Here is a 17,247-nt window from a genome sequence, read left to right on the forward strand (position 1 = left end):
AATGACCTGAAAGATGTCATTGTTTTAGTCATTCACTGCTTATTCCAAAATTATTTGGTGTAATAAGCACTAGGTTTTTTGCCAAGTGCTGGTAAACCTGGACCTGGACGGTCAAGAATCAGACTCTCTTGCTGGGTGTGGTGGTGTACACCTATAATGTCAGCACTTGGGAGGCTGAGGCCTGCACTATGTAGTGAAACTTTGTCTCAATAAATAAATAAATAAATAAATAAATAAATAAATAAATAAATAAAATAAAAGAGAGAGAGAGAGAGAGAGAACCAGACTGTCTTCTATACATGGGTAGTACAGTGCTAGGCTAATGTATGAGAAAAGAGTTCAATTTCAGAGTGCTTTGCTGAAAAGAAGGGAGATTAATGAGAGTTGTTGCAGGCAAGCAGATGTCGTTTCCTGTTGCATTCTGCCTTTTTCTGTCCATCAGTTCATTCGTGAGAGTCCTTCTAGCCGAGAAAATTGGGAGTCATTGTCAATAACTTGGGCAGCCTAGATGATGCACGTCATGAATATGTCTTCAGTTGGCAACCAATTCTCATTTGTGTGGAATGTTCAGTGATCACTCTTACATACTGTAGTTTCATGTGACACTGGGCAGGTTATTATATTTAATTTCTGGGTCTCTTTTCCTTTTTATAATATAAGGATTATCATAGTTTCTATATGTTATGATGTTTCACTTTTTCTTTTCATTATAAATAAAAATAGTTCCAAGTTCCTCTAAAGAACAATTAAGAACTTAGGATTTGATAGTAAGCAGAAAGATGCAGTTGACTTACTTTGTTTCCATTTTGCCTGAGAAAGAGTTCTCTGTGGGATAGGAGGAAGAAGTCTGAACCAGAATTAGAAAAGATAGCTTCAGATTTTGACTGATACTTACGCTCTCACTGAGACTCAGTTTCCATTTCTGTCCAGGGGAAATAGTATTAACTCCTTTTTAGCAAGTGGTGAGATGAATAGTCTAAGAAGGCTTCCGACTCAGAGAGGCCTCCTGAAAATAAATGCTGTTTCCTTCCTCTCAGTTCTTTGATCGCCTAAAGCTTTTTGGGATGCCCGCGAAGCACCAGCCAGACTTCATTTACCTGCGGCACGTGCCGCTGCGCAAGGTGCATCTCTTCACCCTCATCCAGCTCACCTGCCTCGTCCTGCTCTGGGCCATCAAGGCGTCTCCAGCTGCCATTGTTTTCCCAATGATGGTGAGGCTTTTTCAAAAATATAAATTATTCTTGTTTTTTTTTAAATTGTGGTAGAATGCACATAACAAAAAAATTCCCATTTTAACAAATCCCTTAAAAAGAACAAGGAAAAACATTGGTGTGTCTTAAGTGTACAGTTTAAGTACATCGATGTCATGGTACCATTACTGCCGCCCATCTCCAGAACATTTTTTTATCTTGAAAAGCTGAAACTCTGCACCCATTAAAACCGTAACTTCTTACTCTTCTTGCCAGTTCCTGGGGAGCCACTATTCCACCTTCCATCTCTATTTCATTATACTGTATTTTATGTACATTTATTATATGTAAATGGAACTGAACCATATTTGTCTTTTGCACTTAGTTTAGCATCTTCAAGGTTTATCCTTTTTGTAGGATTATCCTTCTGCTTTTTTTTTTTTTTTTAAGAAAGTTTCTCATTATGCAGTTCAGGCTGGCCTTGAACTCAACATGTAGCTTAGGCTGACCTTGAACTTGCAGTGATCCTCCAGCCTCAGCCTCCTGAGTGCTGGGATTAGAGGCATGTGCCACCACGCCCACCAATCCTTGTGCTTTTTAAATTTGAATAATATTCCATTGTATTTAAGACCACATTGTGTTTTCCATTATCTATTGATGGGTACGTGGGTCTCTTCCTTCTTCTGGCTATTGTGAATAATGCTGTTGTGACCAAACGCAAACACACAGGTACGACCCAGCTGTCAGTTCCCTGGGGAATATAGCTGGGAATGGAATTGCTGGATCATATGGTAATTTTGTTTTACATTTTTTTCTCTAACTCCCTCGAGAATTAGACAAGGCTGTCCATTTTGTTAGACTCTGCATTTATGTATTACATTTAAGGATTAAATATGTAGTTAAGGAAACAGTAAATTCCTGCGAAGGAATCCCATCAAGCTTGGGTTTATTTGGAAAGTAGTCATTAAAATTGGGCCGAAATATGGTTAAATTTGATAAACCTGATTTGCTGCATGCCTGTCCAGTATCCAGATGTAGGTGATGAACACTAGTCTACCCAGGTTGTTTTAGATTGTTACAGTTCTCTGTCTCCAGTACTATGCTGCCATAAAGAAGGGAAAATTCGAGTCATTTTATAGGAAAAGGGAGGCACCTTGAGGCCATATGCTAAGTAAAATAAATCACATAGTGTGTTTTTAAAATGTTTTTATTTTAAAGATAATAAAACCCAATAAATAAATTGAATCAAAACAAAGCAGTAAAATTGGTACAGAACTTCAAAGTAGGATAATAGGAAAACAATGGTTATCATAGTATATCTTGTTATCTTCACAATAGTTGTCCATTCCATCAGATATAGCAAAATAAAACCAATCAAAACAATATTAAATAAAGCAAAATTAATCAGAACAAAACAAAAGTGAGAACAATATTGGATTTCAAAACCAAGATAGAAGGAAATCCCTCATAATTGCTATATTGCATAATGTTATCCTCCCTACAGATGCTCAGACCACCAGCCCCAGGACTGCAAACTCAAACAAACAATACAAACATTCAGTTGCTTTGACTTCATTTGCTATCAGCTCAGCTTGGAACCAGCTGGTTGCTTACTGGGGCTGGAGGTGGGGCTTCTCAGCCCATGTGCTGGTAGGCTCGGGAGGCCTATCTGACGTTTCCCTTCTTGGTCCCCACACGGCCTGCCAAATCACATTTAAATATCACATGGTTTCTCTAATATGAGAAACTCAAAATATAGATAAATGAAAGAACAAAATAAAAGAAAACAGACAGCTAAGGATAAACCTTTCTCAAATGGGAAGGGGACTAAGAGATGGAGGGAGGGGGAAGACGGGGAGGGAAAGAGGATGTAAAAAGAATTAAGATTGCGCCGGAGCTTAGACTAGGAGAATCAGGGTAGAAGCATCGCCCCTCCTGTGAGCAGCCTAAACCTGGTGATCCTGAGCAACAATTAAGAGGACAGCAACGTGACTGGCCTCTTTTCTCATTGAGAGAATTAAATTAGTTGCAGTCCGATTTGTAGGGTTGTTATGGTGATCATTAAATACTCTGTGTAAAATGCCTCCATAAGTAGCACAAAGATGATGTTCAGTAAATGGCAACTGTTAATGACTATTATGAGTTTGATGTTGCTGGAAAAACCCTAGTCCTCTATAAAAATAAGACTTGGCTTTTAATTCCAGAAGGAAATTAGTTCCTGTAACTCACTTTCTCCCTTTCATTTTTCTTTTAGGTTTTAGCTTTGGTCTTTGTCAGGAAAGTCATGGATCTTTGTTTCTCTAAGCGAGAGCTGAGCTGGTTAGATGATCTTATGCCTGAAAGCAAAAAGAAGAAGTTGGATGATGCCAAAAAGAAGGCCAAGGAGGAAGAGGTCAGAGTCCTTGTAGTCACTATACTCGGGGCCTCGAATTACAAAACATAGGAAACACCACATAAAGTCAGAATGTCTGGAATCCCAAGAATTATATTTAGGAGCTGGGGAGATTATCCAAAGGTGTTCTTAGCTGAGAATGGATTGAAGTTCTTTAATGCTTTTTTTAAAAAAAATTTTGAGGCAAGCTCTCACTATTAGTCCAGGCTGACACAATTTAAAGTCCTTGAACTCATAGTGCCTCACCACTCTGAAATGCTGGGATTACAGGCGTGCAGCATCATGCTTAGCAGACTGAGTGTTTTTGGATATGTTAATCGTAGTTTTCCCCTTTGTTTTCTGTGTCTACTCACCAGGCTCATACCTAGAATATGAACATAGAATCTGTTCTCATCAGATGCAGTGGCTCACATTATTCCCAAACATCTAATTTGACAAGTAAACTCCATTTTCTATGTTTTAGACTTATTTGCAGTTGATGCTGTTTAGCACATTGCAAATACAACTTGCATAGGACTTTCTGTTCTTCATTTCTGCCAGCACTCACACACTGTCTTTTCCAAAAAGGACCCTCAATAAATGGCCTACATTTGCAGGGAAAGAATGTATAGCAAAATGAACATATTTTCATATTGGACCACGAAATGAATGTGCTGGGAAGTGTTTCCACATATAATGAGTGCTCAAATAAATATACTTTTCTTTCTTTTTTTTTTTTTTGTCTTTTTCTTTTTTATCGGTATCGGGGATCGAACTCACGACTGCCTGCTTGTAAGGCAGGCGCTTATGCCGCTGAGCTAAATCCCCAGCCCCTGAAATATACTTTTCTAATATCTTGAATGTTTAAAAGCTTGTATTATTAAGTGTTAATAATTTTAAATACAAAAGCAATGGAAGAAAACTTCCCGAGCTGAGGGTTGAACTCAGTGCTTCCTGCAGACTAGATAATCGCTCTACCTCCACAGTACATCCCTAGCCAGAAAAAAAAGCTTTAAGGGGAATATTGATAGAATTCCTGCATAAAATGTGAGACTTTGGGCTGGGGATTTAGCTCAGTGGCTTAAGTGCCTGCCTACCAAACATGAGGTCCTGAGTTTGATCCCAAGTACCACACAAAAAAAAGTGAGACTTTAAGGTATCTGAAAAGTTTAAAATGGCATTCAAGTTGTGCTTAATATCTTTACTATTCAAATAGTTCTTTCAGGTGAATAAGAAAAATGGAATAAAAATAAGCAAGGGACATAGATAATTTACAAAAGAAGAAATACAAATGGCCAATACTTTGACAGAAAGCTCATTTAGCCAACAATCAAAGAAATGGAAATTTTAAAAAGGAGAACACATTTTTCACTTATCAAATTGGCAAGATTTTTAAAAAGAAAAAGAACAGTGTCGGTGACACTGTAATTGAAATTCATATACACTAAAAATGATAGTATAAATTGGATAAATTTCTTAGTGGGCAGTTTAGAGTAGACTCTTAAAAATGTATCTGCCTAAGCCAAGTACAGTGGCGGGTACCTGGAGTCCCTGCACTCAGGAAACAAACAGGAGGAGCTTTGAGCCCAGGTGTTCAAGACCGACCTGAGCAACATAGTGAGACCCTGCAACCCTATTTTTCGAATTTATTTTAAGAATGTGTAAGAAATATAGACAAAAGATTTTAATTGTATTTATATAAAACAACTTCAAAGAAGAAAAATTAAGAGTGAATGTGTGACAATTGAATATTGGGCAATAGTTTAAAATCTGGTTTTAAAGAACACTTAATGATAGATGGACATATTTATTAGATTTTATGTGTCAGAATGCAAAAGGAAACCTATAGTAAGAATCTACTTAATACCCACAAAAAAATTAGAAAAAGATCAGAAGAAAATAGAACAAATGTTGGTTGTGGTTCTGTGTGTACCTTTGAGTGATAAGCATAAATCTTTCAAAAATCTATTTTCCTTCTTTCCTCAAATATTTCCTGAATGTTTACTCTGTTCTCAGTTTCTAAATCCAGTAGTATAAAGACAGAGAGAATGTCTCTGGCCTCATGGAGCTTACATTCTCATGGAAGACACCATTTGTTTTATGACTATAGTATTATAATTTTATATAGATATATAATTATATTTATAATTATATACAATTATATACAATATAAAATTTTAGGTGATGAAATGTTTTAAGAAGAATGTAAAGGGTGAGGGAGTTACTTTATTTAGAGTGATTGCAGACGATTCCTCTGCAGAGATGTCTGAGCAGAGCCCTGAATGGAGTGAGAGGCGTTACATGAGAATCTCCATGAGAGCGTTCTAGGGGAAGGGAATAGGCATGAAAAGGTCTTGAAGCATGAATGAGCTTGGTGTACTTCAAGGGTGCCAAAAAAGTCAGTAAGGCAGGAGGCGAGAGAGTGACAGCCTGGACACTAGGAAAGGGACTGTGGCGCCAGTTTGGAAAAGAAACGATGGTGCCTGGGCTGAGGCAGAGGTGATGACAGTGACTGAATCTGGGACTTATTTTGAAGATGGGAGGTCAACAGGTCTTCCTAGTGACCGGTGGGCACAGGTGAAAGAGATGAATCAAGGACAACTCTATATGATTCTTACCAAGACGAGCAAGACCAAGAAATAGCAGATTTGGAAGGAAAAATCAAAAGATTTCTTTGAGTGCTAAGTTCAGGGTGGCTGGTAGACATTGTACTCCTTATTTTCCAAAATTTCTGAGCTAAACATGTATATTTGTTAAGACATGTGTGTAAAATTATTTTAAAGGCTAAATGAAATAGAGATTTAACCCCAAAGTTTCACTACCTCAATATCCACCATTTATGTTCATTTATGCTCTCTTCAAATCTTTAACATGGTTTTAATACAAGAACCATAATTATATATTTTTGATGTATATCTATGTCTGCATATATATAGAGAGAGATAGATAGATATAGGTATACAGATATTCTGATTTCACCCTCAACTTGATTTCATAATACTTTTGTTTCTGTGTTTTTACATAGTGCATTTATTGTTTTGATGAATATATAATATTCTATACTATTATAGTAATAACTTAAGTATTCTTCCCTTAGTAAAATGTTTAGTTCTTTTACATTTTATTATTATACTACTTTAAACAAATACTTTTTAATAAAAACTGCAATTATTTCCTTTAAGTTAGGAGTATTATTTGCAAGAAAATACTTTGTTATGGAACAGTGTAAACATATACACAAGGAGAAAAAAAGTCAGTGTTCATATTTCCCCAATTCTCTTATTATGTTTTTTCTGTATTATCATTTTTAACAACTTATTTTAATTGGTATCTAAAGAAGGTTCACAAATTGTAATTGATTCATATATTGTTCTCCCTTTCTATTTTTTTTTTTTTCTTTTTACTGAAGAAAGAAACTAGATTTTTTTTTTTTAACCTATATGGTCTGCACCATGTGGATTTTTCTAAATATCTTCCTTGGTGTCATCTAACATGTTCTTTTATTCCCAGTATTTCCAGGAAATTGATCACTGAATCTAAAGGCTTACTCATATTCAGGTTTTTAATTTTTTCAATGCTATTCTATGTGTGCAAATATGTGTCTCTTTTTTCTATGATGAGTTAAATCTGAATTATACTTTTATAATGAATATGAGAAAATTAGGTAAAAATTGTGGTGAAAGAAAAGTGGGCTTGCTCTTGTTTGGTCCAAGATAAAAATAATGTCTTCTTTTGTTTCAGGAGGTTGAGAAAATGTTAGAAATAGGGGGAGACAAGTTTCCCCTAGAAAGCAGAAAGTTGCTAAGTAGTCCTGGAAAAAACAACAGTTTCAGGTAAATCTCCCAAAACAGCAAAGAGTTTACTTTTGGGGTATTCTCTAAATGTTCTGGTCTTGTGGTTGGGTGTGCTGTCAAAATTCCAGCTGCTGGTATTCAGCTTTTTCTGTTTCACCTGTGGACAGTGCCTTTTCTGTTTCATTGTGAATCAAAGGCTTACTCTGTGCCTTGTACTCTGTCAGATACCAGGAGTCACGGGAAAAGAAAAATAGGGGAGCCAGAGCCCTGAGTGTCTTCCTCTGTGGCAAGGCTATGCATAAAGGTTTCCTCATGTGCTGTCCCTCAGTCTTTACAACCATTTTCTGAGGTCAGTCCCTATCACCCTTTGAACAAGTGAGAAACTGAGGCTTACAGAGGTTTAAGTAATTTGCCCATGGTTATGATGCTAAGCATAAAAATTAAGAGTCAAACCCAGGTCTGTGCATTCCTTTTGCCCATTTTTTTCACCACCACTTCCAAAGGTAAGTAGGGCTGGGTCTTCAGGTCCAAAGAGTTTCCAGCATTATGGGCGTAAGATGCCTACTTTTGGGCCCGTCTTTAGACAAAGACAGCCCATTCCAACCCAGCTGATGGCATTTGTAATTCAGGGAGCCAAGGAGAAAATCAACTGGAATTATAAAAAGGCATTATTTCTGCCAACCAGTTAGCCCCTTTCTTTATCAAACTTATTGATTGCCACAGGAAACTAACCTGGTTCATGTGTGGTTTTACTCCTGGCACTAGTTTCCATTTTGGAAGAGGAATACATTGTCTAAAGGAGCCTAGAGGTCAAGAAAGGAGTAGAGCAGGAAAAAAGTAGATGATCTAGGTCCTTTTAAATCCTGGGAACTGACTGATCAATGGGCTGGTTTATATTGTGGGGTAGATTAGGAAACTCTTTTCTTTGGTCCCCAATAACCTTTCTGTAAGTCTTTGTGCAGGAGCCATAGGCTTTGAATTCTCTGGCAGCACAGGAGGAGTAATGTTCCTTCTTTAGCAGAATGTTTTCTTCTTTATTGGTATTTTTAAAGGAGCCCCTCTAGGGGCTGGGGATTTAGCTCAGCGGCATAAGCACCTGCCTTGCAAGCAGGCAGTCGTGAGTTCGATCCCTGGTACCGATAAAAAGGAAAAAGACAAAAAAAAAAAGGAGCCCCTCTGGCCTATAAAAAAACTCAGCTTCTCTAGGGGACCAAGGGCCAGATTTAAGGTCTTGATTCTCCACTTACTGCTGTTTGACCCTAGCCAGACACATAGTCCTGTGAATTTTAATTTCTCCACCATCACAGTGAGAATGCTATTAACGTCTATTGCTGTGATGGTTAAGGTAACCCAGTGTAAAAGTCGTTTGTAAACTACAAATGGAAACAGTTTGGCTGTGTAAATGAGAAAATGAATGAGGAGTGCCTGGCACACAGTAAGCATGACCTAAGTAGCAGCTCCCGATGCTGTACTATTGGCATCATGATGTCGTCAACATCTGCAGTGAACTCTCTTGGAGTAGCAGCACCACCTGGGATACCAGCCTGGCTGTTTGCTTCTTTCTATTTCAGTCTCAGTGGCCTTGGGAACCAGACTCCATCTGATTGCTAGGGCTCTTGAGAGCTATTAGCTGGGCTCCCTCAGACCCAATCGTTTCCCTTCTGACGGGGTGGTGGTCATTAAGACTGAGATACGTATTTTGCTTATATGTCTAACATTCACTGTCCAAAGCATTGATTTCAGATGTGACCCCTCTGAGATTAATATATCCGATGAAATGCCTAAAACCACGGTCTGGAAAGCTCTCAGTATGAATTCTGGAAATACAAAGGAAAAAAGGTAACGGGAACTGCAACTTGTGATTTTTATTTATTTCTGACTTTTGAAGATGACAGTAATATTGAAAGTAAAATGTGATTTAGCCCTTGGATTGAATTTTCTAATAAACAGCACTTCCAAGACTGCTGCTAACCCCTGAAAATAGCTGTAAGCCTAAGGAGAAAAAAGTAAAAATGGCTTCTAAATATTTAAAGACAAGGACATAATTGCCCATTTTCATAGATCCAAAGTCAGGATGGAATTATTTTGGAATGTAAATTTGCTTTATGTTTATCTTCCTTAATGGTCTTCATACTTCTTATTTTGAAATCTGAAGGGCATCTCTGGTACTACAAGTACACAAACTGGAAAATTGCTCAAAGTATCTACTATTAATATCAGTACAAACAAATAGTATTGATACTAACTTTAACCTATTTAAGTTATTCCATAATGAGAATTACTAGCTGGGCATGGTGGTGTACATTTGTAATCATAGCACCTTGTGAGGCTGAAGCAGGAGGCTTATAATTTTAGGCCTAGCCTGAGCAACCGAGTAAGTGGCAAGACATTTTCTCAAAATAAAAAAAATAATAATAAAAATAAGAAAAGGGCTGGGGATATAGCTCAGTGTGAAGGCCCTAGGTTCAATTCCTAGTACCACCCAAAAAAATGGTTTAATAAAAAAGAAATCCAAGTTTTCATAATGATAATTATTGCCAAGATTTCAAAATATTAAATTATAGGTATCTTTTTATTTTAATATTTTATTATAAAAGATAATATATATTATATATAATATATATTTTATATATATATATATAAAATTTGTTAGTACTTTAGATCAGTTTTGATCAGGTTGATAAAGAAAATAAAGGCTGGGGATTTAGCTCAGTGGCATAAGTGCCTGCCTGACAAGCCCAAGGTCATGAATTTGATCCTTGGTACAAAAAAAAAAAAAAAAAAAAAAAAAGGAAAAAGAAAATTGAAGGACTTTAGATGTTTTTGCCTGTAATGAGGTAGGCTATGTGTTCAAATTTCTTGAAGAATTTAGTGAAATATGGGTTAAATATTCAGAAAACTGAAGGCAAAACTGAAGCCTTATTAAAGACAGCCTTGAGGTTAAAAACAAAACAAAAAAATTTAAGCTAGAAAATCAGGAAATCTGTTCCTGCCCTTAATTCCATTTATAAGGTAGCATACCACTATTTTTGACATTGTTTACTTGTCTGTACAATGGTATAATAATGAGGTTGCTCTGAGGAGAAGTTGAAGTGATTTGAAAAGTCACAGCCACCAGTGGGTGCTAATGGTTATTTCTTCATCAAATGGGTTAAAATAAATCTGTGCTGAAAGTGAGTGAAATATAGAATCTTATTTCCTTCAGAGGAAAATCCAGGCAGCTGTCGAACTGTATACCGCACAGTTATTTTTAGTTGAGAACTAGTCTACTTGTAAATGAACTTAAAATACAGCCAAATCCAAATTGTGGTGGCATCTTCAAAGTATTGTGTTAAAAGCAGGAATGAATCATGTGTTCCCTTTTTGTCTCATTGTAACACTTTTATTCAGTCTCTTCAACTAAGAGTCTTTGCCGGGATGGAAGATTTGGGCCATGAGGTGCTCAGGGAAGTTCTGATTACAGAGAAAATGGTGAGTCTCCCGGAGAAGAATCATGACCAACTCTGGCCGCATCTTTGGTCATCTCAAGCCTTGCCAAAGCATTCAGTCATTGCTGGCGTGCACTGGAGGGCAACCTGCCATCCCCAGACCCAGCCAGGTACCAGATGCAAGCGTGAAAGCAGAAGACCACTTCCTATTGGTCCTTCTCTTCTTCCTTTCTCATCAGAGCTGCTGCCATAAAAGACCCAGCTTCCCATTTTTCAGACATTTTATCTGAAACTCTGCTAGCCTGCTGAGCTACATGGGTCCATTCTACCACTGAGGATTCCTTCAGTGAGGTCCCTCTTCCTAAGGGATGAATGGGAGATTAGCAGGAGAACAGAAAGAAAAGGGGAGGTTCCCAGGCTTATTGGTATCTTTGAGCTCCTAGGTGGCCCTGAGTCTCAGCTCCGTTGCCCATCCTGGTTGGAGGAGCTAGTGAGACCCCAAGGCTGTCAGGGGTCTGCTAGCAGGAGGTGAGCCATCTGGGCTTGGCAGTACCCACAACAATCAGGATATGCCTCTGACCTGGAGTGTCTTTGTCATTTAGCAGCACTCTACACAACTCAGTGAGACCTTTGGAAGACACAGGGTCAAGGAGTACATTGAAGTTGTTCAGCTTATTTAGGAAAAGGCTTGAGGGAAAATTAGTAATGATGACTGAGGATGAGCAGCTTCCCTTGGTTTTTATGGAGGATAGAGTAAGAGAATGAGCCTGCATTGCTACAGAGGGAATTAGTTTAGATACCAGAAAGGATCATAACCTGAAGGTTTGTCATAGTGTGTACTTTCTAGATATCTAGAAAGATTTGATAACAGTTGTTTGTGAGTAAAAAGAGAGATATGGTGTTTTTATTGGCCATTTCATTGGACTGTTCGATGTCTTGCTGCTGCCTTTTGAGGAAATACTCTAATTCCATCCTGGAGAAATCCAAGTGCTTATGTACTGTCTCCTTAGCTGCCTTAGTGAGCCATCATCAGCTCAGTGGACCAAACCACCATCAGCCATGTGGGTTCTTCATCATGGATTTCTTGTGGTTGACAAATGTTCTGGTTCTTAAAGAGTCACCCTGAGAAGTGAACTGTAAGTGGTGAAGTTAATTCCAGTATTTTAAACTATATTTATGATTTTTTTCTTCTATTTTGCAATTAATGCCAAAGGCATATATACCTTCCCTGCCTTTGTGCACAGAATGTCACTAGCCAGCCCATTAGCACTCAAGGAATTCAATCCTATTAGTTTTCTATCCTGGAAATATCTTTGTACAGTGGGAAAATTCCTAGTGGGATTTATGTTCATAGATGAAGAATTGACAATATCATTTTATTGAGTTTTGTATTCCTTAAACTCTTAGAATATATTAATATAGTCTAATCTTACTCTAAAGACTCTTGACTAATGTTGTAAGAACCCTGAGTTTTCCTCATAGTTTCCTAACTTTTAGGGACATAGTTATTTTAATGCAAAGGTGATTTTCAAAATGTTTAACAATTGGCACTGGGCAGACACCTGTCACTCAGAATGAGTGTCAACTGCAAACGAGCAGTGTGTGTCACTGCACCAACGCCCAGAGGCTGAGGGTCACACTGCTTTCAAATATAAAAGTGGTATCACTCTGAATTGTGGATATTGTTTCTGTTTTGTCTGATCTGATTTCTAGTCACAAGGCTGTTTTAGGACACCTGTGGCTTCCCTTCACATGGTACAGACAGGATCAAGAATGTTTGTTTGAAATATATGGACATTTAAATCTTTGTGAGCCAAAGCTTCACATTTTATCACATTATAGCAAATCCGTAATTATACCCCTTACCTACTTAGTGCAGAAAAAAGCAAAAGGCAGCCCGTCAGGAGCAAAAGCTTCTTACTGACTTTTCCTTTCTATCCCCAGCTGCTTTCTTGAGTTTGCTTCTGTTTCATCATTTTTGTTCCCTTAAAACAGGCTCCTGTTTTTGCTCTATCTTGCCTCTCCCATAATTTCCCTCCACCTTCTGTGCAAGGAAGTTGGTGATTACGTCACCTGTTTCCCTCACCTCACTGCACCTGGAAAGGATGTCCAGGGAAGAGCCCATCGTGCGCCAAAAACAGTGATGGAACCCATCAGAAGAATGTCTCTCCCAATGCACTGATGTCTTGTGCTTGCTTATATCTGCTAAGCTGCCGGAGAGTAGGGAAGCAGCCCTTGTTAACTTTGTGTGATGCAGTCATGGACCACATGCACTTCTGAGTCCTTCCCCAGCAGGCTCCCAGGTCACTGCATTGCATGAATGGTAGCTGTTTTGGAAGGCTTTGTTAATAGGCTGTTAGTTTTTCTCAAGCGATTCCCAGACCATTTTTACTACATCTAATGATTGGAACCATCTTTTACTCTTACTATCTCCTCTCTCCTAGTTCTTGCCAAACACTCATCTCCAGTCCTAGTTGCTTCCTTGCTTAGATCTGTGGCTGATGAGCAAGAAGCAAAGTTAAAGTGGGCATTAGAAGCTGTGACGGGGAAGCAGCACAGTGCGTATGCATGCGTGTATCAGTGAGTAGGAATGCAGACACCAGTGATGGTCAGTACTATTTAGCTTTTGTGCACCAAGCTGCAAAAACACCCAAAAATGTAGTCATTCTGTCATCTGGAGCATTTCCATCTCAGATGTCTCAGATAAATAGCTTCAGGACAAATGCAAGCAGATTAATCTGTGGAAAACATGAAGACTTAGGAATAGAAAGCAAAGCAGGTTACCAGTAATTTTCATGTTCATATTTTCTTGGGCCAAAGAAGTAGTCCCCTCTTTCACAACAGTTTGAGTGTTGCTAGGTCAATGCCCTGGCAGACTGGTGGTATCAGTGTAAGGAAGGAGAGAAGCCAGGGATTTAAGAAAATGATGATAGGTAGAATCTTGGTTCTAAGGAAAAAGAATTATAATTGCTAAGTGGGCATATTGCCTTCTGGTCATACCTGTAGAGAAGGGCTGGTCTAGAAGGGTAAGTCCAACCTGCAGCCCACCGGTTATACGTGCCTATGTTCACATTTTTAAAATTAAGGAAGTTGTGTTACATATATACGTTCATTGTCTATTTTATATGCAGCCAAAACAATTTTTGTTCTCTGAGACCCAGGCAAGCCAGGTGTCCACAGGTTTCCAGTTTCTGAAGAACTGTCAAGAAATCTTTCCTTTATCACATACATCCCCTACGCCTGTCCTTTTATTCATAGAAACTTGCCTTTGGGATAGAAGTAAACCATGTTTTTCCAAAGACAAAGTAAAAAGTCATTCTTTCTTTTTGGCTGTGATGTAACAGCCTTTTCAGTTAGTCATAAATGTTGGATAAAAATTTGGTATATTCTAAGCCTCACTTATCATAGCTCAAGCTATGATAATTATGACCTTTTCTATGGTCTTGGGAATCTGTAGTTTCTGGTCATCCAAAAATGAGTTTTTCTTCTACTCACTTTATTTTTTCTACTTGCTCAACCCTGCAGGCCTTCCTCTCAGTAATCAAATCAGTGATTTCCCCACATCTACTCTGTTGATTTCAATGCTCTGCACCCCAAGTTTTCTTGAAGCATAGGAACAGGATTTGTCCCAGAGCCCCAAATGCTGGTTTTAAAGCCAGCACTAGAAACACCATCCAGTATGTTTTCTGCTACTCTACCTTTGTCAGTGTCTCTGAAGTTCTTTTGCTGAGAGGTCTTGTACACAGTCACATTTGCTAGTTTGTATTGCATTTTTCTCATGCCTCTCAGGTTCCTAAGCCACATTTGAGCAGTATATCCAGGAGCCCTGCATTGACTGTTCTCAGCCCACTTTTCTTTGGTGGTGACTGGTGGGCTCCCCTAAGGTGGAAATCCTTTTGGTAGGTCCTGGCTGGGCAAGCGGCATCACCCAGTTCTCACCTTCACCTTTTCACATATGAGTCCCTTTTTCCTCTCTGCCTGGTCGTCAGTCTTTCACATTCTCCTTAAACAGAAGTTCTTGATCAGAGTCCTAAAACCACCACCAGTTGGGGTTGTGAGCTCTTTGGGTTGGTCTTGGAGCTTCTCAGAAAAGGGATTTTACAGTTATTTTCCTTAGAGTGAGGGACTGAGGATTTTCAAGCCCTTAGATTGCTCTACTCATCAGTGTAAACACAAGACTTTCCATAGCCAAGTGGAAGGAATTTTTCCACTAAACCTATTCTTTATGCTTCTTAGTGTACCAGTCTCTTAACATTAATTCTAGAGAATGGCTGGCTGACTCTTTTTTTTCATCAGAAAGAAGGGTAATTTTTATAAACAAGAGAAGTGTGAAGTAACTATATCACTGAAGTACAAAAAGAGGGAAAGAGTGTTATGTGAACCTTTTCAGAGGAGGATTCAGGAAGCAGAATGATTCATCATAGTCATGATTCTTTTAGGAGATTCTCTGCTCAAAGGGAATGGAATGGTTTCTGATCCTTCTGAAAAGAAAAGGACTAATATTTTTCTTAAGTCTAATCCACTCTCAGCTTTGGAGAATTCAGAACTTTTTCTTCTAGCTGATACATTAATATTTCCCAAGAAAGAGGGAGAACCCACTCCCTACACTTCTCGGAGCCCACCAGAAATGAACCTGGGCTTCTCTTAGCAGGTTCTCAGATGACTTTGACTTGCAGGTTTTTTACATGTGCAATAACGCTGGAAACAGAAGCAGCAAACTGAATGTGCAATTACTCCTTGTGTGAAAGAAGCCAAATCCCCTTTCTCTTCTTCCTCCTCTTCCTCCTGCTCCTCCTCCCTCCTGTGTTCACCCCTCTGGGGTGATAAGCCTCCCTCTTGTTTCTCTGGTCTGTCTGATTGGGTAGAAACACTGCCCTTTCAAGCTAATGGTGTCAGGTGGAGAGCAGAGCAACCTTCCCACAGAAGGGGACAACTCGCGGTGCTGGTATGTTTCCTTTATTTTCTATGTTCTTCTTTATAGTAGGTCTCATGTAGAGATAGAGATATTTTTGTTTTAGAGATTCCAAAGTATATATATATTTTTAGTGTAAGAAATGTAGCCCTTTCCACATTCCATGGTGTAGATAGAACTGGGAATAAATGTTTCATTGTGATAATCTCATAGCAATTTTTGTGGTAGGAATAAGACCCCTTTCTGATCTGTTTGTGACCCTGCAGCTCCTAGACCTCTGCCTACCCAAACTTGTGTGTGCTCACCTCGATGGGTGGAAAATAAAGTCTGTATCCACTGTTTGCTTCTGTGGTGTTCTTTGGGCCTGAGTCAAGGGCTGGGTCAGTGCAAGCAGTTCAGAGCTCATGAAGAACAGCAGTGAAGGTGGGGAAACGGGGAGCGGTCTCTGCTGAGAGGGGGTGGGTGCACCTCCCCTTGCTGCAGGTCCTGACCATAGCCCTGCCGCAGAGCCAAGGCAGTCACATGGCGCCATCTTGGGAGACTGCTTAAGCAGAGAGGAACAGGACAGCAGGAAAAGAAAATCCATTTTGGAGAACCTCCCAGGCTGTTTAGAACAATTGCTAATATATAGGAATTCTCCACTGCCTCAAAATCCAGATTTAAATCTGCTTTGCCACCAGAATGGGGTTTTGTGGGGGCAGAGGCATTTGCTTCTCTCCTCATGTCTCATTGTTGGGTGACTGAAGAAAAGGGGAGAGGAATATAATGGAGTAAGTGCAGCAGCCTCAGTGAGCATGAAAGGAAAGGTGGGATGGGGGGTTGGTCAGTGAGCTTCATGGAGTGACAAGAAATGCACTGTGGACACAGCATGATGTGAGAGGCAGTGCACGCCGTGGGGCTTCCGTCTGCAGACACGGCTTCCTCTAGCTCGGAGGCCACTTGCTGTCTTTTAGCTTTCAAATCTTCACAGTACGTGGTATATCCTTTCCTCACAAGACACAGTCTTGACTGCTTGAGTAATGCATAGTGAATAGGAAGGAGTTCTCGCGGGACCCTGAGAGCCATCTCGGGCTGTGGAGTCATGGGAGTACTGGTGGGGCAAGAGGGTTTTCCACAGTCGCACAGGCAGGGTTGTTAAGCCTCCAGGCTGTTAAGGGTTCCACTAATTGATATATGAGAACTGCTTAGGATAGTACCTGGCTCATAGTAAGCAGTAAAAAATATAAGTAGGTGGTTCTTGGATAATTGAACTCAGCAGTAATCCCATCCGAGCCTCTCTGGAGTTCAGACCTCTTTGGTCAGCCTCTTTGCAGTTCCTCTTAGTTTCTGCCTCATAATCACAGATGGCTCCTGAAGCTCTAGGCATCATATCATTAGCCAACATAACATCCAAATTCTGGAAGGGATGAGCATTTTTCTAATTCTCTCCTTTTCCCTATCTTTCTCCCATAACGATAAGATCTTTCCCAGAAGCACCCCATCCTTCTGCACATCATTGGCCAGAACTGGATCACACCATTAGTTAGGATGGGAAGGGGATATGATGACCAGG

The 17,247-nt window shown here is 39.3% G+C and overlaps 1 protein-coding gene across 4 annotated transcripts in view; it reads left to right on the forward strand.

Annotated features, from left to right (window-relative positions):
- Positions 1-16,036, forward strand: part of Slc4a8 (solute carrier family 4 member 8) — an 86,146-nt gene extending 70,110 nt beyond the window's left edge. For 3 of the 4 annotated variants that reach the window (XM_063254782.1, XM_005006465.4, XM_063254781.1), the window contains 5 exons: positions 1,038-1,211; positions 3,445-3,582; positions 7,303-7,394; positions 9,087-9,194; positions 10,746-16,036. In XM_063254782.1, coding sequence (XP_063110852.1) covers positions 1,038-1,211; positions 3,445-3,582; positions 7,303-7,394; positions 9,087-9,194; positions 10,746-10,758 — 525 coding nt within the window. In that variant the 3' untranslated portion in view covers positions 10,759-16,036. The remainder of the gene's footprint in view (positions 1-1,037; positions 1,212-3,444; positions 3,583-7,302; positions 7,395-9,086; positions 9,195-10,745) is intronic. The other variant, XM_003476046.5, reaches the window with a different exon arrangement.
- The last annotated feature ends 1,211 nt before the right edge of the window (positions 16,037-17,247 follow it).

The sequence above is a fragment of the Cavia porcellus genome, unplaced genomic scaffold (assembly GCF_034190915.1).
Source record: "Cavia porcellus strain 051 isolate PalLab524CR breed Dunkin Hartley unplaced genomic scaffold, mCavPor4.1 scaffold_8, whole genome shotgun sequence".
In the NCBI taxonomy this organism is placed as follows: domain Eukaryota; kingdom Metazoa; phylum Chordata; class Mammalia; order Rodentia; family Caviidae; genus Cavia; species Cavia porcellus.